The sequence below is a fragment of the Caretta caretta genome, chromosome 10, assembly GCF_965140235.1.
Source record: "Caretta caretta isolate rCarCar2 chromosome 10, rCarCar1.hap1, whole genome shotgun sequence".
Lineage (NCBI taxonomy): Eukaryota > Metazoa > Chordata > Testudines > Cheloniidae > Caretta > Caretta caretta.
In genome coordinates this window covers 3,021,143-3,043,826 of record NC_134215.1, presented here as the reverse complement: position 1 = coordinate 3,043,826, position 22,684 = coordinate 3,021,143, and the positions used below count along the sequence as shown (strand labels likewise).

Sequence of the window (22,684 nt, the reverse complement as noted above, 5' to 3'; positions counted from 1 at the left end):
TCTCCGAACCAAGGAACATGGCAAACACTCCATCTGGTTTTCACTTTGATCTTGCTCTCTAGGGGGTTCTGCATCCTGGAGCTGTGATTTATTCTATCCATTTGACTGGGGACGCTGGTACTCCCTGCCCACCTGCAGGAATTAAGCTGGCAGCAGCCATGTGAGAGCGGGACTAAGCACTGTCTGCTTTCTACCAAAAGTTCTTCCCATCTACACAACACATAGCCTGAAAGCCCAAGCAGCAGCTCACGCTGAAGGGAGCGTATTTGCCCCTGGGGAGGCTAGAGAAGGCAGGGGTGGGTCCGGGTCCCAGCCTTGATGTTATCTCCAGTATCACAGGGATGACAGTGCTTCCACGGAGCTGAGAGAGCTGAAGCCCTCGTTCCTGGGAATGCCCTTGAGTCTAACCCTGCCAGCAGTGTGGACTTCCCTTTGCTCCTGCTGGACGAGGGCTGAGAAAGGGTTTTAAATGATGGTCACAAAGAAAGGGGAAGGTTGGTCAAAGAGGAGGAGAGTGGGCTTGAGGTAAGCACTGAGCTGGGGCTCAGGAGATCTGGATCTGTTTCTGACTCTGCCACAGACTGCCTGTGTGATCCTGGCCATGTCACTTACTCTCTCTTTGCCTCGCTGATCCTGTCTGTCGAATGGGGCTAGCAGCACTCCCTCTCAAACTCTGTCTGTCTTGTCTACTTAGACTGTAAGCCCTGCAAAATGGGGCCTGTCACACTGTGTGGACGGACAGCACAACGGGGCCCTGCTCTTGGTTGGCCCCTCTATGTACGACCAGAATTGGCCAAGCTTGCGAACCCCCACACATGTCTGTAACACGATAACTTTTGAATGCTGCAGCCAATCAGTTCCCAGCTTCCAAGGAATGATCTCAGCCCCAGAGGGCAGAGCTCTGTTGATTTAGGGGGGAATATTGGAAAACCGAAGGGAGAATGGGGGACACAGGGAGCCCCAGCCATCTAACAGCTGTGGGGCAGATCCTCAACTAGCAGTAGGAGCTAGAGGAGATACGGAGGTGTCATTCCTTCCCTCCTAGCCCACTGCCTCCCCACAGTCTGCCCCTATGGTGAGGGGGAGAGAGGGGGCACCAGCTGTTTGCCCATCCCCGCCAATCCAGGGGAAGACAGGAGAGATACACCGAGAGCCTGATGCGGGGTGGAGAGGAATTCAGGTTATGGGGGGAAGAAGTGCATGGAGGGGCACATATAGCCCACGGGATGGTGGGGAGAATGGGGTTCTTTGGTGAGGGGGGAAGGGATAATGGGGGGCACGGTCCCTGGCATGGGGGGAGGAGAGAAAGGGGGACACACAGACCCTGGCATGAGGGAGAGGGAGGGTGTTGCAGACAGTCCCTGATATAGACGAAGGAGGCACCTGGGCACTGATGGGGTGGGGGTGCAGGGGGCCCTTGGGGTGTGCAATGGGGTGAGCCAATAGCAGCAACGCTGTGCGCGGCCCCTTGTAACGAAGAACAATGCCTCTAATGTGCACAGGGCGCAAACTGCCCCCAAACCTGGTGTGCTGGGCCATGCCCAAGGGCTTCTCTCCCCCTCACCATGGAACAGCTCCCAAGCCAAGGTTTGTCCCTGGGGTGCTTTGGTTCAGGCCTGTCCCCATCTTCACTTGGTGTGACCTGAGCACCCCGGCCTCCAGCTTCACACGGTCTGATTTGGCTCCATTTCACGTCAGTCGTGAAGGAGAGCCATGAGCCGCCCGTGAGATGAGTCAGGGTCTCAGTCCACCCTTGCTAATGGCACAGCTCCTTCCTTTCCAGTTCAGTCCCGGTTCTGCTGGGAACTACTTGCTCAAGGAGAACTTCCACCGGAGACCCGCCGGGAAGCTTTGTCTGAGGAAAGAACGCAAGGCTGGACGAGGAGGCTATTTTCCTTCTCCTTGGAGCCTGCTACTGTCAACTATTCTGCTTGCTTGCTCCTTTACAGACAAATAAGCGCCCCACACACGCACTTGTTCTTGGAAAGGGAGCAAGACCAGGTGTGCAAATGGCACGTTACGCTCTGAGAACAAAACCCAGCAAAAGGCACTCAGAGCGTCAGGCCCATTGTCCCTCCAACTGGTACTGACGCGGATTGTACTCTGCACTTCACACGGGGGAAGGAACCATAGTCCCCAACTTGGCAGAAATCCTTAACAAATCCTTGAACCATAGAACCATTGAGATAAATAGCTTTCATACTCCTGTGGGCTGGAGTACCCGCCTCTCAGATTTTATTGCATTTTTTTAACAATGTAAATCCATTCCAATATTTTTTAAAGCCTCCCATACGCTGTGTCTCTGTACAGGTCAAGTAGGGAGCATTCCAATATTTCTATGAGACAGATAAGCCATTCCTCTAGGTGCAGTGTGATCATTCTCGCTGAGGTCCTGCTGGCGTCAAGAGGTCTCTGCAGCTCCCAGAAGAACAGAGCACTCAGAAAGTAAGTACCTCAGTGTAACAAAGGCATTTTAAAAATCCACACAGAATTTCTGCCTTCCAAATCCTTTTCGTTGGCTTGGCATCAGAAGGTCCCCTGTTGGCACCTGATCATAAGAGCCCGTATCTCGTATATGCTGTGTGAAGTGCCTAGCCCACTCAAGGCACTTAATGAGTAATTGGAAAAGAGTGCTCCCTGCTTTCAGAGTGTGCTGTCCCTGAAGGAGTTAAGCAATAGTGTTTGTATCTGGATTGTTCTGAATTGCATGTACTAATGTGAGGTGTCAATTCTGTGGTGAGTCTACTCCGTTGTCTGGCAGCGCCCAGCCTGGCACTGGATGCCATCAAAGCTCTGCCTGCTTCATTTCAGCTCCCCTGATGTCTGACCTGGAGTTTGGTCGCATGTCCATAAAGGAGGTGGAAATGGAGGGCAAGTACAAACCTCCACAGCCTCACTGGTACGAGCTGTATGCCCAGCCCTGCGTGGCAGAGCTCCTGGGGTCGGCGTTGTTCATCTTCATCGGGTGCGCTTCAGTGATTGAGAATGTGGATGGCACAGGGAGGCTGCAGCCCGCCCTGGCACATGGGTTGGCTCTTGGGCTCATCATCGCCATTTTGGGAAACATCAGGTGAGAGAATTTTGGGGACTTGGCTAATTGGCACTGACTGCGCAGTGAGGGGCTCAGACAGTCACAGAGCAGGGTGCAGGCACCTGCAAAGTGTATGCGTCCAAAACATAAAGGCGTCCTGACACCTCCCGGGAAAGTATTCGAATGTGGCTCTGCTGATCGATAGCTAGCTAGAGTGAGCCTATTCTCTGTGTTTCTCCTGCCTCGTTTGTGTTTTGGATCAGTAGATATAATTGTAATAGTGATAATTAATAATCACACTCTGCACTTTACACAGTGCTTTGCAATTGAGGTTTATTATTGTTTGTATTACGGTAGTGTCTAGAGTCCCCAGCTGAGATCAGAGCAGAGCTGCATCGTGCTAGGGGCTGTACGTACACATAATGAGTGACAGCTCTTGCTCTGAAGACCTTATGATCCTACTAGACAATGGGACAGATTTTTAAAGGTATTGAGGTGCTTAACTCCCAGTACCTTTAAAAATCTGGCCCTAGAGGGATAAAGAGTGGGGACCAATTTGCCTGAGGTCAGTGATAGAGCCAGGACTAGAAATCAGGCCTCCTGATTCCCAGTCCAGTGCTTCTCTCTGAGTTTTGCAAAGATAGTTTATTACTGTAATTGCATTATTAAAATTGGGAACAAAGCCCCAGAGAGAGAAAGATACAAATCTACTCTGAATGGTGACTCTAAAACAGGCACTGGGGGGTTCCACACCTGTTCTCTCTCAGCCACTCCAGATCAAATTTGCCCAGCATACAAGTGAAAAAGGTTTCCCCCCCATTAATTGCCAGTCCTGCAAACTCAGCCTGTGTTCTGATGATCAAGGCATGTCCTCTGTGACTCACGTATGGTCAGCAGGAGTCCTGGACCAACAGCGGGATATTATATCTTGGTCTTGTGAGAGTGGAATTAAAGTCTGAACCTCAAGGTAAAGATTTTGCCACTGGGACTTAGCAATTCTGCTGATGATGCATGAGCCAGAACAGAATCCAACTCCCTCTCCCACAGCTGCTTTGGCTCAGCAAGGCTAAGAGGAGAAGGATGGGGTAAAAATTTGGGTTTGTTAGTAAAGCCAGCAGCTATGGCTCTGAGGGTCCTCGGGGAGCAGATCTGTTGAGCAAGGAGGTACCATTTTTTACCATCAGTGTGAGCCACTGTCTTGCTGTGGGAAGGAATCGAATCCAGGTCTTCTGACTCCTGTTTCCTTGCTCTAACCTCTGGGTATGCTGCCTCACTGCCATCAAAACATGACTTTTTATTGCTTACAATTTCATCTGCGCTCCCTGTTTATTCCTCAGTTAAAGACATGGGGCCAGAGCCCCAGCTGGTGTACACTAGTGTCACTCCATTGATTTTAATAGAAGAAAGCCCATGGATCCCATGGGATTTCTCAGTTAGCTGGAGATAATTGTGATGTCACAAATCTGAATGATCAGTTCAAGTGAGGAATAAGCAGCTGGAGGTGATGGAGTTCTGATCTGCCAAGATCTGCTTTCGGGTCAGTATTCTCCAGGAATCACACACAGTGGAAGGGAGATACAGAAAATCTCCGTTGTCTCCAAAAAGGTTGCTCTGCAAACTTTTCCACAGGGCCTCAGCAGCTTTTAAATGGTTGATAAAGTAGGTCGTTTCTGTACTAAGCAGTGGATGTTTGCAGTCTTCCAGCTCTGGAAAGAGGAGTGGGTTGTTCAATTAAAGTTTTTCTACAAAAGCATCATTCTGAACTGACTAACTTGGGGTTAGAAGTTTATTGCCAAGACGGAACAAAGAGGCTGCAAAAACAAGTTTGTTTTGATCAATGCTCCATAAAAAATAGGTTGGAATCTACATTTTATAACTCTTTATTAACTGCCTGTTGTTCAGAGTTATCTGTGCATTGGTTAATGTATACATAGAGTATACGCAGGCTAGCAGTGAAACCCAAGGACCCCGTTAGCCTTTGCTGACAATGCACCTCGTGTTAGGGGGGAAAAACATGAATGATGCTCAGGTTTTATGACTAGCAATAGACTGGACACTGCGCTCGGGTGGCTAAATAAACTATCCTTTAACCCACTACCAGACACACTAGGTGGGCATACACAGCTCTGACTGAAATGCTAAATTGTTGGACTAGACCGGTTGCTGGTCTCCGTTTCCTGAGTGTGATACCTCAGCTGAAAGCATCTGTTACCTCTTGTGAAGACAGGGTTTAAGTCACTGACTGGACCATTGAAAGGAGAGACGGGAAAGCTCGGTTAGATCACCACATCCATCCTCCTTGACCAGGGCAAGGTTGTTCCCTCCAGCATTTCCCTAGTGTGGTGTTTAGCCATAGGTCTGCCCCTCTTCCCACTGTTAGGCACTGCTGAATTTCATCCACTACTCTTAACTGTGCCCCTGTGACCACCTTAAACAGCTCCTGACCTTCCTGGGTGTTTATACCCTCCAGATACGTAGTCATAATGAGAGACCCTGATTTAGGGAGCTCTTACGTGCGTGCATAACTTTAAGTACATGCTTAAGTCCCATTCAAGTTGATGGGACTTCACCACGTACTTCGTGTTTAAGGGCTTCCCTGAGTCAGGACCATATACTGCAAATATAGATCCTGCAACTCGCCTAGTGGACAGTGCACTGGACAGGGCCTCTGGGTTCTATTCCCACCTCTGCCACTGGCCTGCTGGGAGACCTTGGTTAAGTCACTTCCCTCCTCTGTGCCTCAGTTTCTCCATCTGTAGAATAGGGATAATGATCCTGACCTCCTTTGTGAAGTGCTTTGACCTCTACTGCTGTGACACGTTAGAGAAGGGCTGGGTAATATTGTTGTTAAGTCCAGGATTGGGCCATATCATTTACATTTTCAGCCCCACACCAAGATTACAGCTGGAATTGGTACACTGCCGCAGTATAAAGCTTTGGAATTTACCTGAAAACTTACTTAATTCTCTGCTGGTTTGGTCAATTAAATCCTAGCAACTCCATTACCTCTTCAATTAAAGCCAAATAATCAGAAATAATCACAGTTCCTAAACCCTCTGACTCATTAGCTTTGAGGGCAATTTATTATCAGGGTTTATTGGTTATGAAGCTTGTTCACTAATGAGCGTTCCCCCAGTAATCTGTTTTCATTAAAAAATACTTGCATTTGCCTCTCACTGGTACTTCAAGAGGCCCCTATCCTGCATGTGGGATCCATGCATATGAACCTGTTAGCCTCATTACAGGATCGGGGGCATGCAACTCGCAGGGCTCTGTCCACACAGATCCCATTGCAGGATCAGGGCCATAGAGCTCTGGGATTCTGGGTTCTGGCCTTGAGTATCATTCAGACTTCGCCTATGCGTGACAGGCCTGGAGTGTTACACTGTGCACTACTGCCCCGACTGGCCAGTGCTGAACGGCTTTTGCTGTCTTCCTGGTTTTCACAAGAGAGAAATTGTTCCAAAGAAGAGGCAAAGGATTCGGGAAGAGAAAACGAGGACCGTTTGTATCAGCACTAGCTGATGTATGAAGCCTCTTGAGCCCTTGTCATCCCCTGGTGTGTGTTTGGTTCTGATGTAGCACCAAGGAGAATAGCAATGCTTGTATCTCGGAAAGGGACGAGTGCCAGTGAGGACCCCGGGCTGGGCTCCTCTGCTGGACGTGTGCAGAATCCCACCTCCTGCTGGACCATCCTCCCACCTAGGTGCTGCTGCCAGGAGAAAGAGGCAGAGAGGCTAGCAGGCAGGGCGTTCTCCTGATGTAGGGAACCATCTGTAGGCCACACTCCTGCATGAGCTGGAGAGAGGGACAAGGAGACCCAAAGAGTCTTTCCCAGCTCTGATTTCTCTGGGAAGCAAACGAAGAATATCCCTACCCTCTCCTCATTTCACCCCTTCCCTTGCAGCAATGCCTGTGAGTAACTAGATCAGCACAGCTGCAGGGTAATCAGGGACTGTCTGTGCATCTTTACATCCGTGGAGACACAAATATACTCACATGACACCTCACCCCCAAACCATCATGCCAGTAACGTTTTGTGCTACCAGGCCATGACCCACCCCTGCCCTGGCTGCCATTCTTTCCCCCTGCCCTTCATTTGTTGGTGTCTCTGTTCTGTCTCTTTTAGTGGGGGAGCTCTTGGGAGCAGGGACGGGGCCTGCTTTTCTGTCGGGAAAGTGCCCAGCACACAGGGCAATATCAGGGGAACCCCAGCAATAATGACAGTGAACAGGCATTTCTGCTCTGGGTCTTTTTGCTGTTTTCATTCGTCCTGTTTGGGGCTTTGCGTTTTCTTTGCGAATTGACCTCCAATGCCCCAGCCAGGCAGAAGAAACCTGCTTTTGGTCCCAGCTGCCTGCATGTGTGTTGGGCATCTTTAAACTCCCTTTGCCCTCCGGAAGGGGCCTGGCATGCTGGCAGCCAGGCTCACGGCTAGCCTGGGCAGGCATAGCTTCGTTACACCAGCAGCGCATTTCTCCCCAGGGCTGCAGGCCTGGGCTCCACAAGGACGTCGCGAGGGGAATTTGGGGTTATCTCGATGCAACCCACGCAAGGAGAGAGTGGATCCTTGTCCTCCTCAAGTGGCTGGTCCACGAGAGAGATTACTGAGTCTGCTCCAGCTTTAGCTCAAGTAGTGGAGGCTTGTGCTTTTGATGCTGGATGTCCCAAGTCCAGGGTCAGTTACACAGCACAGCTCGTCAGTGAACAAATCCCTCCTTGGTCAGAAGAGTGAATACGAGGAAAGAAAACCTGCAGGCCAAGTTCTGCTCTCACCAAGCATGCAACAGCTTTGGGCAGCCAGGCGGGAACAAGGAGTCCTGGCGTGGGGCCTTAGCGAACGGCACTCATAAATGGTCAGCACCAAAGAGGAACCAAAGCAATGCTCGTTCCATGCCCTGGTTCCTCACCCCCTCCCTAAAGGAATCCATGGGCTGCGTGTTGCCATGGTCGCTCCCCTGGGAGGTGATAGCTCCATCGGCTGCTCAGAGAGGCCTGCAGGTGCAAGGCCGGGAACTCTTTGCAAACACTTCCCTTTCCTGGCTCCTGCCCTACAAGTTAATGGTCCCTCCACCCTGTTTTCGTGTAAGTAGCCCCCATTTTTAAGCTCCTGTGTGCAGTCAGTCTCTGGCTCCCTGTCCCAGCCTCAGAAGCTTTCCTCGACTTCTACTTCTTAATCATCTGTCCAGAATGGGCTGGGCAGGGCAGAATCCAACAGAGGCAGAGCAGGACTGAGAATCGCTGCCCAGACTGGTCACCAGTGTGCAGCTGCCTAGGTAACAGGTCAGTCTAAAAGAGCATAAGGTTTAACGGAGTCTGAATCCAGCTTAAAGGGGTCATTTCCAGCTGGGCTCAGATTCTTCTCAGGGGAACTCAGGGTAGAGGGTCCCACAGCTGAGGCACTTAACATCTCTCTCCTGTTGATTCCAGCGGTGGCCATTTTAACCCAGCTGTCTCCTTGGCCGCATGGCTGATTGGTGGGCTGAACATCATGCTGCTCATCCCTTACTGGATCTCCCAGCTGTGTGGGGGACTGATCGGAGCTGGCCTGGCAAAGGTATGGAAATCGGTGACTCTTCCTCACTAAGAAGATTAAAGGGTTAATTTCCTGGGGTCTTGGGCTCCCCTCCATGCAGACATGTGAATCTCAGCAGTGGGTAGGGGCTCCTCAAGGGCAGGTTATGTTTCTCAGTGCAGTCTGCGCTGTGTCAGAGAACAGTTTGTCATTGCACCATTGGGCAGATGCTGGAAGCCGGCACCCAGCAGCTGACTGAGCTGATGGAAAAGGCAGGGGATATTATAGCATCCGATCCTAGTTTAACTTACAGACGTAACATTGTGCTTGGAATCTGAACACAAATGGTGATGCGCAGCACCTCCTTTGTGGGTACAGAGTTCGTGTAGTGGTTGGAGAGAAGGATGGGGAGCCACTGTTCCTGGGTGCTGTTCCCAGCTCTTTGGCTGGCTTAGTATATGACACTGGGCAAGTCACTGCCCCATCACTCAGTGCTTCGGTTTGCCTGTCTTTGATGTGGACATACCTGTTATACAGGATGCTGGGAATCTTCATTAACTCACGTTCAGTGGCAGTTACTCTATAAATGCAGCAGGGTTATAGTTATTTTATTATACACAGAAGAATGCATATTCCTCCCGTCGGCTACAGCCATCTGCACTTCCCTCACTATTTACAATGGTCTTTCCCATTTTATGTTGCCCGTCTCATCACCCAAAGTACTTGATATATAAATAGCATCATGCTGTACAGTTGCAAACCATTAAGCAGATACCTGAGGTTAATTTCTTTACAGCTTTGCTAGGGTAGCTGGTGGCTAATCCACTTGTAATTATCTACAGGCTAAAAGCCTTTGCTAATGAGTTTACATTCGCTAGAGACTTAGGTTGACTTTCAGAAAGAAAGTGATCAGATTAGCTGCTCTCTTCCCTGATGTTATATCCCCCTACGCTGTCCTGACTGGGAACACATAGCCATGGTGTGGAGATTGGAACCCTACCAATTCCAGGGCTCTCTCTTGTAGGTTGTGACAGCAAATGACAGATACGTAAACGCCACTGGAGCGGCTTTCACTAGCATCACAGGCGACGGGCAGATCCCCTCTGCCCTTGTGGGTGAGATTGTCATGACCATGTTCCTGGTCTTAGCCGTCTGCATGGGAGCCATCAACGAAAAAACCAGCGGCCCTTTGGCACCTTTCTGCATTGGTTTCACTGTCACCGCTGACATCCTAGCTGGGTGAGCCATCACAGCCTGTTCTGTGTTCTGTGTAGCCATATACCTCTGGAGGAATGATAGCTGCCAGACATTCCTGTCTGATGGCTGCCCAGCAGCCCCGGGGAGATGAGTTGGTGGGTCTGGATTTAGTTTCTATGGCAGACAATACACAGTGATTAGTGTCTCCTGATGACAGCCTCAGCGGAAAGTTCGAGGAGTGAATGGGTCATGGAAACTAAACTTCCCTGTTACGCAGCAGTAGGTGCAGGGCTGGGGCACACTGGGAAGCACAGTGGGGTGGAAGCTTGCCTGGTGGCACCCATGCTGCATACGTAGGTCCCATGAATATTCAGTGGACTTCAGTTTCTGATGTAACTGTTGCTCTCCTGGTGAGGTTCTCTGGCCTGTGTTATCCAGGAGGAGATGATCATAGTGGTCCCTTCTGGCCTTCATGTCTGTGAGTCACTCTGGCTGTTTTCACCAGCCTGAAATTCATGGTGGGAGGAATATTGGCCACACGTGGACAGAGCCCAATGACGGCGTCAGAAAAGGCCAGTCTGCGGGCATCTAATGTGCTGGATGCTTGAAGCCAGATCAAGTTTTTCAATAAGCTGTTGTGGGCGGATAAAAAAGACACCCCCTCCCACCTCTCTCCCCCCGGGGCCAATGCTTGTAATAGGAAGCCCTAAGGACAGAGAAGCTGGTTCATTTTGAGTAATTTTTTACTGTATGTTCTGGCTGTTAGGAGAAACTGCCCAGCTTGGCCTCAGCACACACCAGTTTTTCAAGCAAGCAGGCTGTTTACTTTCTTGGGTGCTGGAAAGCTGATAACAAGAGCCCATAATTATGAATACTAATAGGTTGTTTATTTAAGGGAGAGCCCCCTCTAGTGGGATTTGAAGCTCTTATTTAAACACTGCACAGACATCAGGTGCAAATGTTTATCTGTTGCTGGAAGATATGTATCCGTGCCCCTTTTGCAGCACATTGAGACCTACACACATTAAAGAGCTTAAAACCCAAGTTGCCAGCAAACCCAACATTTAAATTTAAAACGGACACTCTAATTTCCGTCCCATGAAGCTTTTTACTTCCCTCGTTAGCTTTCATTTATTAACAATCAGGTATAGGTGCTCCCTAGCTAACAGCTAATGCTGGAGTCCATACAGGTATGTTCCCAGGTCTGTCACTGTTATTCAGATGAGTTTTGCAATGGTCATTATATTTTGTATGGTAGCTCTGATTACTGTAGTCAGCCATCAATGGGGCATTATTACAGAGATTGTTACTTCTGAAAACAATTTGTCCTTGGAGTTCCATGGCCGAACATGGTATATTCAGCAGGATGAATTGTGTGACTATTCATTTGTTTTCTCTTTCAGAGGCGCTGTATCTGGGGCTTGCATGAACCCTGCCAGAGCTTTTGGGCCAGCTCTGGTAGCAAACTACTGGGACTATCACTGGGTTTACTGGGTAGGGCCCATGGTAGCCAGCCTGCTAGTTGGTGCATTGATAAGGTAGGTGAGGGGACGCTGTCTATAGTGGAGATGAACTGTGTCAGAAGAGGGAAAGCTGTGTGTACCTTGTCATGCGGAGGTCCTGGGTCTAATCTCCACATTGCCATGTACTGCTTGTGTCCATTTCCCCGTCTGTAAAATAGGACGTGGTTGTTCGCTAAGTGACAAGTCCAGTCCCTCCTCTCAGGCCCAGATGGGAGGCTTTAGCACAGAGGGTCTCCCAGGGAGTAGGAGCAGGTGAGCAGGGGCAGTCTTCGGTCACTGGCTGTGGTGTGATTGGAACGGCTCCTCAGGCTACCCTGGCCAGATGGTTGCATCCCCAACCCCCAGTTATGGGGGAATGACTGGCAAATCCACATGGTAGTGGATCCAGAGGCCCTTCCCAGTCCCCTCTGTCTCCCAACATCCCACTCCTCAGGTCTGAGTGAGCTCCTGAAACCCTCCCCACTCATTTGGTACCGCACAAGAAATAAGGATTCCAGAGTTGTTTGTGAGAGTGTTTTTCTGGACCTTGATTGGCAGAAATCTCTCCCCTGGGTGATGCAAAGTTGGCTGGGGGGAATCTGCTCCCAGGAATCAGAAGGCCAGAGGCACAGGAACAAAGTTCCCTGATCAAAAAGAATCAGCAATAAAAGCTTCAGCCAGCTCCTAATCAGCTGCGGACTCTTCCAGCCCCCGGGCTTTGGAGTTTTCCCCTCTCTCTGAATGACAGCAGTCCCTTAGCTGTTTAATGTGCATGCCCAGCTGGAAAACAGGGGACGTCTAGAATCCTCTGCATGTTCCTAGAGTCCTTGTGAAGGAAGAAAGATTGTAGAGGTTTAAATCATCCCTGAATTCAGCATGTTATCGTGCTCTTTCTGGAGCCATCGCTCTTCCCCTCCCCCCCACTTGTCTATCTTTCCCTCCCACCGGGTAGCGCCCAGTTTGGAGTGGGACAGGGAGGTTGTTTTTTCTTTGCCTGTACACAGCCCCTGTACTCCTGTAGTGGGGATGGTATATACGCTGCACATGCTCATCTCTCTCTGTTTTGCTCCTGAAGGCTCTTGATTGGCGATAGGAAAATCCGCCTGCTCCTGAAGTGAGCCCTGGATTGGGCCTGCATGCGGGACACAATCACTTATGGATAGGAAATTGACTCTACTTGGCCCCCGGGAGAAACTCTGCTTCACCACACACCAGCGCCTCCGTTCTCACTGTCTGACCACATGGAACTGCTCAGGGATCCAAGCTTTCCAGTCTGTTTTCCCCGGAGAGCAGGTGTCGGCAGGATGATCCCACTCGAAGCTACAGATTCTGTAAAAAACAAACAAATCAAAACCAAAAACATCTGTTGTATTGAGATTAAAGAGAAGGCCTGCCTGGCTGGGTAGAAGCGCTGGTCTTTCCTCTCTGTGCTGGGTCAGGGCCTCTTGCTACTGCACATATGGCAGCCAGAAGCCAGAGCAGTTGTCCTGGGGGCTAATATCCAGTATGGAGAGAAGCTAAAATGGGCAGGCGGGTCTGGCGGGCAATGATGAAGCAGGGCTAGCCTGGTTTGCACAGTGCTCCCGCTGGCATGACAGGGTGCGGCTGCAGTACCTCGGCAATGCCAATGCACTTGCTGCTCCAGTCGCTGTGGGGAATTCGCTTCCTTTCCTTTTCTGTTCTGGAGATGGGAGCGCCCATCCCCGTGTTCCCCTGGCCCCACCGCGTTCCCGGACAGTACGAGTGGTGCTTCTGGAGAAGGCACTTCTTTATTGTGTCCCACGGCCCAATCCCGTGCGCCGGATCTCCAGCAATCTCTCCCGCTCTCCAGGGCTGGCTGACATCTCCGCCGGTCGCCAGCCGCTGTAGTGAGGAGCCTGCTCTAATCCTAATAAGGTGAATAAAAGCTGAGTTGAACAGAAATGCCTGTGGAATGTGCGTCAGAAGTCACTGCGCCGACACTAATTGATTTCTGAATTCTTAAAAAACCAAAACAAAATAGAAACATCCTCCAAACAGTTGGCCAGAATATAAATTCACAGAAACATGGCGAGGCGCTTCCCAGCACCGGCCGGCTGAGCAAGGTCACTGCCCCGCTGGGAGCCTGCCCCCTGCGCCCTGCCCCGGTTTTCTGCTTTGTCTCCCGTTTCTGATTCTCTCCCTTTTTTTTTTTTTTGGCCTCCCCAGGACCATCCGCTCCTCCTCCCTTTCCCTCCACAAACCTCAGCAGCGCGAAAGCCCGTTGCCCTCTCCCCAGAATGGATATTTCCTTTTAAGGCACGTTGGTATCCCAGTGTGTTCCACTGCAGGATCCTGTGCCTGAAGCCAGCTCTGACCTGATCTGTCCTTCCAAAGAGGTAACTCTCTCCTCTGCCCCATGACAGCTGCAGTCCCTGTAGCAAGCTGAAGGAATTGCTCAGCGGCTCACTCCTGGCACTCGCACCGCTGCTAGTGCATCAACTGGCCAGCAGAGGATGCTCAAGCAAAAAAAAAAATGTAGGATTAGAACATGTCTGTGCACACAGACCGCTTAGCTGGCACTGGTTTAAAGCCTCAGCGTGCATGGTGTTTGCTTTGGTTTATAGACCATTATGGTGGCTGTCACTGTAAATATACATAACCGTTTACAGTGGCTGGGTAGGAGGTCACTAGCCGCCTTCTCCAGAGGCCTCTCAACACTAAAGAAAGCCAGGGAAGAGGAAATGGTGAAGGGGACGTGGTATGAAGCCTTAGCCTAAGCTCACAGATGGCCGAGCAAGCGGGGAAAGGGCACTTTAGCGCAGGAAAGCCTGAAGGTTGGCACTCCATGGGCCGGGCTAGCACCCTGCTGAGTTCGCATAGTTTGCACAACAATTCATAGAGATTGAAATCAGAACTGGTCCTAGTGCATTAAATGGGGCCTGTCCACAGGAGGCAAGAGAGTGTCACCCGCAGAGCCGGGAACACCTTGTTCTAACTTATCTAGGTATTTAGTAGCTGTGTCCTCAAACAGCTCTGCCACCGACTCCTCTTGTGTACTCAGGAAGTCACGTCCCCTCTCTCCACATGCTGCCCTACTTCAGGGGGTGTTGGGGGGATTGATTACGTAATGAAACGTTCCAGGCTGTAGAAATGCCCTGTGTGATTACAAACAATTGTAGGCAGAGCTGGCAGTGCCACCTACGGTTAAAGCTGCTTGACACTTCCCATTACAAGACCCTGTTTTCAGTTGCTTATAATTTTGCCAGACTTTAACAATTCAGTCTGACCTTTCCCGTGCTTGGCACCTGCCTCAGGCTTCAGAACTTTGGAAAGTTTGAGCAACAATGGTCCAGCTGTTTCTGAGAACGAGGCGAGGGAAAAATGTTGTTTTTCCAATGTTCAATACTTCGAACCATTTAACTGAGCAGTTCTAGCGCCCCTGGGCTCTAGAGCAAGTGCTTCAAGTTTGCCCTGCTGTCAGGGAGGTGCTTTTCGCTCTTCCCTTGGAAAAAGCCCACATTTGGCCAAGTTACAAGTCTTTGAAACATCTACACGCTCAGCAGAGACTTGTTAGAGTTTGGAAGACTCCAGCCGTACTGAGCATGTTACAAACTCTCACAGCATCTCCTGAACTGCACATGTCCCATCCCCACAGAGGAAGTGAGTGTGCTCCATCCTGGGGCTGCAGGGGCCGAGCAGGACTTTCCCTGAAGCTGCTGTTTCTGGCTGCTGAGGGCCACTCAGTGGCACTGAGCTTGAGAACTAAGAGCAGAGCATGGTTTCCTGTGTCCTGCACTCAGGCAGCCTGGGACAGGAATAAGCCTGACTTGAATGAATATTGGGAGCCAGTGGTGTTGCGGAGGAGACATTGGATGACGAGCCCAGGGTGGCGAGGTTAATAGGGTAAGGAACCTCGGGGAGAAGGGGAGGAGGAATATGGGGAGGGAGTCTAGGACTGGGAGGCCGTGTTTGGCAGGGGGAGACTGGGACTTAGATGGAGACCCTGCAAGGGGACTCTGGGACTGGCTTGGCAACGTGACTGGAACCGGGGTGAGGAGCTTCGGGGGGGTGGAGACTGGGCTGGCTCAGTGAGAGGGCTGGGTTTAGTACAAGGAACTGAGAGGGGTGAGGGAAGACTGGGTCAAGGGGTGGTGTGGTGTGCTGGAGAGAGAGAGGACAAGGAGAGGGACAGGCTAAAGGGGCAGAAGGGGTCAGGTTTGAAGGGAACAGAAGTGGAAGCCTGGTGTGACCACTAGGACACACTTCCTTCCAGCATCTGGAATGGAACCCAAGATTCCTGAATCTCATCATTATTCTTCTGTCAGCAAATACCTGTGAAGCCTACTGGTGAATTGTGTGTGTGTGTTGCATCCCCCTAGCACGGTAACCTGCTACTGCTGTCAGTCAGTCTGTTAGCTCAAGTGGCAGAGGTCTGCATGGTGGATCTAATGGTTCCAGCCCTGCTGACGACCCCGGTGGGTGTCACAGTGACACCACCTGATGGAATTTCTGTTTTTTTTTTCAAGTCTGTTTTTTTTAATTGGAACTTACACGCACAAGATCCGGAGTTAAAGGGCCATTATTAAGCTTCTGAAGATAAGCCCTGAAAAGTTAGTAAATTCCAGACTTAAGGTTGCCCATGTACCTTCATTGAGCCCCCTTGTGCCAATGCATAGTAAAACAGTCTCTAATCACATGATCACATGCTATTTTTCCCCATAGGGCCCTCTCTCATTCAGTGCACAGTATAGACCAAGCTATGGGGCTGAATCAAGTAGTGAAGGAGGCTGGTTGTAGGACCCTTGCCTCATTTGTTGCAGAAGTTGAAAGGAATATAGTGAATGATGGATCAGTGTTTCTCACTGACTCATGGAAACCCTCTGAAACCCAGTGTGTCTATGACCTGAAACGAAATTCTCAGCCAGTCCTTGAAAGGGAAAGAGGACGAGGTGCGATATTTCTCTGGCCTGTGAGAGATGAGCTGAAAGCCTTCTTGTTAGAGTTCACCAGCTGTGAACACCTGCATCTGCCCCACTTCCAGCCTCACACTGCAGCCCCGAAGAAAGGTGGCTGCATTCTAGGCCATGCTGCAGTGCTTCTCAGTGGGCTCCGGGCAGCACTCAGGCAGGCAAAAGCCAGTAGAAAATGCTGTTAAAAGGGAAGAAATCCTACCTAGCCAGTGGGCGAGATTCCAAACTGCAGCTTCTCTCTTAGCAGCTGAGTCAGGAGCAATGACAGCTACTCCTTTGGGAGGGAAAACGAAAAAACCCTCTCAAATAAACACAAATGGCACTAAGATATGTCTAGGACAGTTGCCATAGCAACACTTAAAAATACCAAACCAAATAGCAGAGCAAAGCAAAGCATCGGCTTCCTCCCTTTGAGAGCCCCTCGTTGGGCTCAGAAAGAAGGAACCAGAAACTCTATCTATAGCACTAAATGGACAGTGAAACTTGGGCTGAAGTTCTGCATGAATTCAGCATTTCACTCTCTGACCCTGCAAAGACTGGCAGTGGTACCTTTGAATTCATAGGGTTGCACACTGTGCGGGAAGCAAAGCACGGGTGCAAATCTTTGCAGGATGGGGACCTCCATAATTATAGCTGTTGCACTGGCCAACAGAAGGCTGGTAGGGAACAAACGTTCCCCTTTTGAAAAGGAAGCGCAGCCTCAGGTACCTCCAGGAAGTGTTTTTAGAGAAGCAGCCACACAGATGTTCAGAAGCTAAGTCCAGTTCCTGAATTCTGAATCGTTTCTGTTCCGACTCTGCTGCACTCCTACCCCGCCATTCCCACGAGGGTTTGACAAACACACACGCCTTTCGTTTGCTTGTGGGCCTCTTCCTGCCCACTGCCCCCCTGCACACAGGAATCTCCACCTCCTACAGGCAGTTTCCTCCCCTGAATGCAAACCCCTGCTCCAGCTGGGGTTAGCCCCAACCAGCCAGGGCCCCATGTTCTGTTTCTGGGGGTTTCAGTGTAAGGGCACCATTTTCACTGTTACAGGCAAGATACAACGAGAGAGCTGCTGCCTGCCCATAAACACAGCAGGGGCAGGCAAAATCGCCAGGGGAGGGGAGCTGCGTTTTACATCTACCCGCGTGGAGCATTCAGGAAGCTGCTCCACACATAAAGCCTGAGCGAAGAAGGTAGGACGTTTGGAGGCTCCCACACAAAACTCTGCTCTTGCCTCTAAACTTTCCTGTTGTGCCAGTGACGTGTTTCGCTGCCGAACGTCGATTTTGAATGCGTCGGGCTGACTTTTAATAGCACATTTCTAAGAGCATGTTGATTTTTCCAGATTTATTAAAGTGCTTAAGTCACGCTAATGAAATATCAATTAACTTCTGAACACTTAATGTGCTTTAAAGACCTAAAATACATAAATCTCTTTCTCCCATGCAATTACGTTAGCACTGGGCATGGACAGCGGTATGAGCTGCATTTGTATCAACACATGGAATCTGGAGAAGGTTTTGAGGCCCTGAAGAGGTCCAAACAACTGCCTGGCAGAGGGATAGAAACAAATTAAAGGGAATTCAGACAACAGAAATGAGTAGTGTGGAGGGATGGTGTTGGAAGAGCTAAATCTGTCTAGCTGGGCTGAGCCGTGAGCAAAGGGGTGGGGGATATGGTGCTTTAACCTGCAAGGATTTAAAAGGTGTGAACACCCAGGAGGGAGCTTACAGCTTGTTATAATACAAGCTTATGGCTTGTCTGGCTAGCAAACAGCCCCAATGCGAACAGTGAAGAGTGAAGTGGCTTGAATTATAAGGGGGAAATATAAGGTCTGGGTTTGATGGGATCCAGAAGGCAGGAGTGAGTTTCTCTCTGTACCTGCACTTACTCAGTGGTTGAGGCATTATTCTCCCAGCAAATCCATTTACATAATAGCTCCTTAAAGCACGGGGGGACTCGCTTGTGTTTTATTCCTCACATTTGCTTCACAAATGTTACTTTCAGTCCTTCTCGCTTTCCCCAGACCCATGGTCAGTCATGCATATGCTTTAAGCGCTTTCGCAGGCCGAAAAGACTGGTTTGACATTTAACTCTGATGTGCTGATGGTTCTCCTAGAGGTGGATCTTGGGTGGTAACTCTGATGAGCTGATGGTTCTCCTAGAGGTGGATATTGACGCAGATCCTGATGCGGAGGTGAACGTGATGGGGAACGAACATACAACTCTTGAATCAGCTCAGCGGGCCAAGCTGGTGATGACCAACGTGGCTGTTCCTCAAGACTCTGTTTACATGCAGAAGCGTCAGTAATTTGAGCACATTCATTCACGGTGTCATGTCTTTGTGCTCTGACTGGAGACGACTACGCGGGGCGCGGGGCCTCAGCCCTATGGAATGTCTGTGAGCTGGAACAGCATTCTCTCTGTCCAGGTGTCAGAGCGTACACATTACTGTACGACTGGACTGCCAGGGAATGCCCCATCAGTGCATCCTGCTTTGCTCAAGAGTCCCCTGTCCAGCCACGATAGGGTTTGCACAGTCCGGTTGCAGCTTGACAGCTGAACCCTGCTGGAACTGGGACTTCCCACTCTTCCTCACCCCAGCAGGGGGGAAGCCCCTGGTTTCAGTGCAGAAGGTCTCAGGATGTGTGAGGACCACCAGCTGTGGCTCAGGATTTCAGCAGCTGGGGCAAGGGGCTTGGGAAGTGTTTTACCAACCCCCCTCTGTCCTGGGCAAGTTTTAGAGATCCATTCTCAGGTCAGCTGGGCAGGGCAGGGATCCTCAGTCGTGTGAATGGGCCCAAGGATGGAGTTGTAAATGGCTCCAGGCTGAGCAGCAATTGTTCTGAGCTGCAGGGTACCTGCCCGAGGAACCATGACAAGGGTTTTGACTCTGTATTTAAGCTGAGTCATGCATGTGGCACAATCTGGCTGGTGCTTGGACAGGGTGATGCTGAGTCTCTTTGCTGGCAGAAGGCTGGGGGGAAGGGGGTGGACACAAAAAGGGACGTAATCCCCTGCTAAAATGGCTGCACTGACCGTGGACCTTCCGCCTCCGTCGTCTTTTTCTCAGATAACAGAGCTTGCCAAGCCAATTTGCACCAGCCGCCCTCAGCCCACCGACCAATGTAGCCAGAGGGCAGTCGTCAGTGATGTGTGACGCTGTCCGTCGTTGGCCACAGCCGTGTGTGGGATCCTCTCGTGGCTGCACGTGGACCCTGGCCCATGTGAAATCCGTTCAGAAGGGCTCAGGAGCAGCTCGGCAGATCAAAGCTAGGTACAGGCCCAGTCGGGTCAGTTAGAAGAGACGGTTTCTGACATCAGTTGCAGAACATTCTTCACACCACAGCGGCATGGCAGAGACATCTGGGCAGGGCATTGTAAGTTCAATTCAAGTTCTCTGGGAGGTGCTTCGATACCTTAGGGGTGGAGCCATAGAAGAACTTAGAGAACTGGTAAGCTGGGGAAGTGAATGAACTTCCTTTGAATTTCTGAGAGGGTTTCACAGACGAAGGAAGGAGAGAGGTTTCAGTGAGTGTGGTGTTCAGGTAACCATGCTGCTGATATTGCAGGGGTAAAGCTTGCCAGACAATGTAATTAGCACAGTCCCAAACCTTCGGTAATGAGTGCTGAGCAGCTGAGGCAGCTCCTGAGACTCTGGGCACGGGCAATTGCAGAAGGCCCATGCTTGTAATGTACTAGCCACACACTCTCAGTGATAGTTTTACAAGCTTCCCCCGATCAGCTACCCTACTTACCGTGAAGCTCCCAGGAGCTTACCCCACTTGGAGCAAGCTCGTCCATGCAACCATCAATGGCTCTGTTACAGAGGTACTAACTGCAACACTGGGAACAAAACACATCAGCCCCATGCCTGAGCACAGCTACGTGGTAGCCTCTCTCAACTCACCTGATAACGGGAACTGGCCCATGTAAGCCTAATCTAACACACTGACTAGCAGCAACATGAAGAACCCAGATGACCATGTGCCCCTGAGCATTTGGGGTGATCCACAATGTCCCAGCAGGGATCATGGCTGGAAAGGAGAAATGAGTCTTTATGAAGGCCCTAAGTAGTTACATCCTGTCTGCATGCAGTCAAGCAGCTGGGCTCTGTCTCCTAATCCTGGCGTCTCCAACTTCCAGCCTTACTGCCTGCTTTCAGCCAGTAGAGGTGAATTCAGAGCCCACTAAGGAGAGCTGGGGTACAGCGGATCAGATGCCATTCCCAGTCAGCTGAGGATGGCATTACAACAGTCTGGGCAGCTTTAACAGCTCCTGGTTCTGTTTATTGCTAGAGAGGGAGGCACCTTGGAGGTGGAGACGGGGACTCAGCTGGCTTCTAAAATTCCAAGGTGTCGTAGAGTGATTGAAGCAGCCGTGAGATTAGGTCTGAAAAGACAAGTGGTGCCAGCCAGCCAGCCAGCCAGGCAGCAGTTCCACTGTCTCACGCCTTCATCCCACAAAGCTGCCTCCAACCAGGGCTGCACTTTAGGCACCATTTTGATGCAAAGTACTTGCAGATCTGCTAGCCTCACATCAGGCAGTGTCTGCATTGTGTGTGTCCCTGAAGTTCTGCCTAGGGGAATTTGGGCAAGACAGGAAACTCTGGCTAATGCTGCCCTGAAAGTGTAGCTCAGCCAGACCCTGCCAGGCCTCGTAACAGGTCTAGCCCCTCTACTGGCCACTGCAGGGACTTAACGGAGCGTGCCATGGCAGAGGAAGGGGCAGGCTGTTAAAATGGGCAAACTATGCCGAGAGTAGCTGCCTTGGTTGGGGGATGGAGGGGCAGGGCATGACTAACTGCCCTGAAGAGGTGGAGCCAGAAAACTAGGCCAGCCAAACAGGGGCACGTGCATTGGGGTTGGATCTTAAACCTCTCCCCCATCTCCAGCTGGATGAAAGACACTATTGGCTCCCTATGCTTGTCCCTCTCTCCCTACCCCAAAGAGGCAGGCACCCGCCCCGGAACACCCTCCTCCAAGCCCACAGCCTCCCTCACCCATGCCAGTAAGGATGCTGTGCTCCACCCACTTATAAAAGAAACCCTCTCCAACCCTTTGCGTCGCCATCTGCTTGGGACCAGACCCTCGCGTGGATGTTTGCAGTGTCCTGTAGAACACCAAGTGCATTCTCCGGGCTTATCAAATAATACTGCAATGAGCTGGGTGTGAGTGCAGGTGCGCACACGTCACTGCCACCCATTGGATAGAAGTGGGTGTTACCCAACTGTGTGTCATGAGACCTGTACTGGTAATGAGTAAGGGGGAGTCCCCTTTTCCTCCTGTGGTGGAAGTCTACCATTTTACTGCTGCTGTTACAGTGAAGCTCCCTGTGGCCAGAGCTGGCAGCTGAGTGATCACTCTCAAGTACTAGGTGGCCACGTATTTGCCACAATAATCTTCTGCATGCAAAGCTCCATCTCAGGCCCCTGGCCTCAGCAGTCTGCAGTGAGGTGTCTTCTCCCATTGCTCTCCGAAAGGAGCGTCGCTATTTTTTGCACTGCAGGAGCAGCCTCGCTGTCTCTGTCTTTGCCAGCTGGTGCACTTGCCAAATGGTGCACGTCAGCAAAGGGCAGCAGCGGTGTGGATGGAACCGCGCTGCAGAAGGTGAGCAGTCGGCTGTGGAATCCACTCGGCAGGTTCTGTTTAATTGCGGCTGTCACACAGTGTAACTCGCAGCTGCTACAGGAGATGGACTGTGAGCCACGCGGGGGAGTTGTACATTTGCTTTGCTTTCCTGGGTAAACAAGTGTGTGTGGGTCTTGGGGACATGGGAGGAGATGGCTGAGCATGAATCTCGTAATACAGGGCATGGGAGTGGAGGGGTGGCTCCACCCAGTTTCTCTCTACGTATTTCCAGTGCATCAGTCCCCACAGTACTGAGGTGGTTTAACAACTCTCCATCCTTAGTGCACAGGAGTGTTGTGCTTCACTTTACACAGACTGAATTTTGCCTGAGCTGTTATCCCCATTGTAGAGTTGGGGAAACTGAGGCAAGGAGAGGCTAAGTGATGTGCCCAAGGCCACACAGGAAGCCTGTCACTGACCTTGATTTCACACCTTTCTTTAAGAACCAAGAATCCTGACTCCCGGTCTGATACCTTAACCACAAGCCCCTCTCCCTCCCCTCCTAGTCTGATGGTACATCCTACTGCATTACTAAACCTGTCTTGGCTGGCTACTTGGAAGGCAGCTGGAAGACAGAGGGTGGGGTTTCACCATGATGTAAATAGCTGATGTACTGGAAGCAAACAGCGCAAATGCGTGGATTGAGTCAGTTAATTTGGCTGTCTGTCTTTTTCCTGGGCTGTAACAACCTGCTTAGCTCTTACACTGCAGCAGGTCTCTCTGGAAAACAGATTTCACAGCTGGCTGGTCCATGTAATACCATTGTGACGAGAGGAATATGTGCTGGGAGAAACGTGCTGGCCCAGCTCCCCCTGTATTCTGCGCTACACTCCCCCAAGGAGGGAATCCAATCGCTGGCTTTGCCCCGCGGAGGGATGTGTGGGCAGTTCGCT

At 50.8% G+C, this 22,684-nt stretch overlaps 1 protein-coding gene across 1 annotated transcript; it reads left to right on the top strand.

Annotated features, from left to right (window-relative positions):
- Positions 1-2,075: 2,075 nt before the first annotated feature.
- Positions 2,076-13,168, top strand: AQP8 (aquaporin 8). Its single transcript, XM_048867831.2, has 6 exons — positions 2,076-2,445; positions 2,812-3,070; positions 8,462-8,588; positions 9,571-9,785; positions 11,147-11,281; positions 12,321-13,168. The coding sequence occupies exons 2-6, from the start codon at positions 2,820-2,822 to the stop codon at positions 12,361-12,363; spliced, it is 771 nt and encodes a 256-aa protein (XP_048723788.1). The 5' UTR covers positions 2,076-2,445; positions 2,812-2,819; the 3' UTR covers positions 12,364-13,168.
- The last annotated feature ends 9,516 nt before the right edge of the window (positions 13,169-22,684 follow it).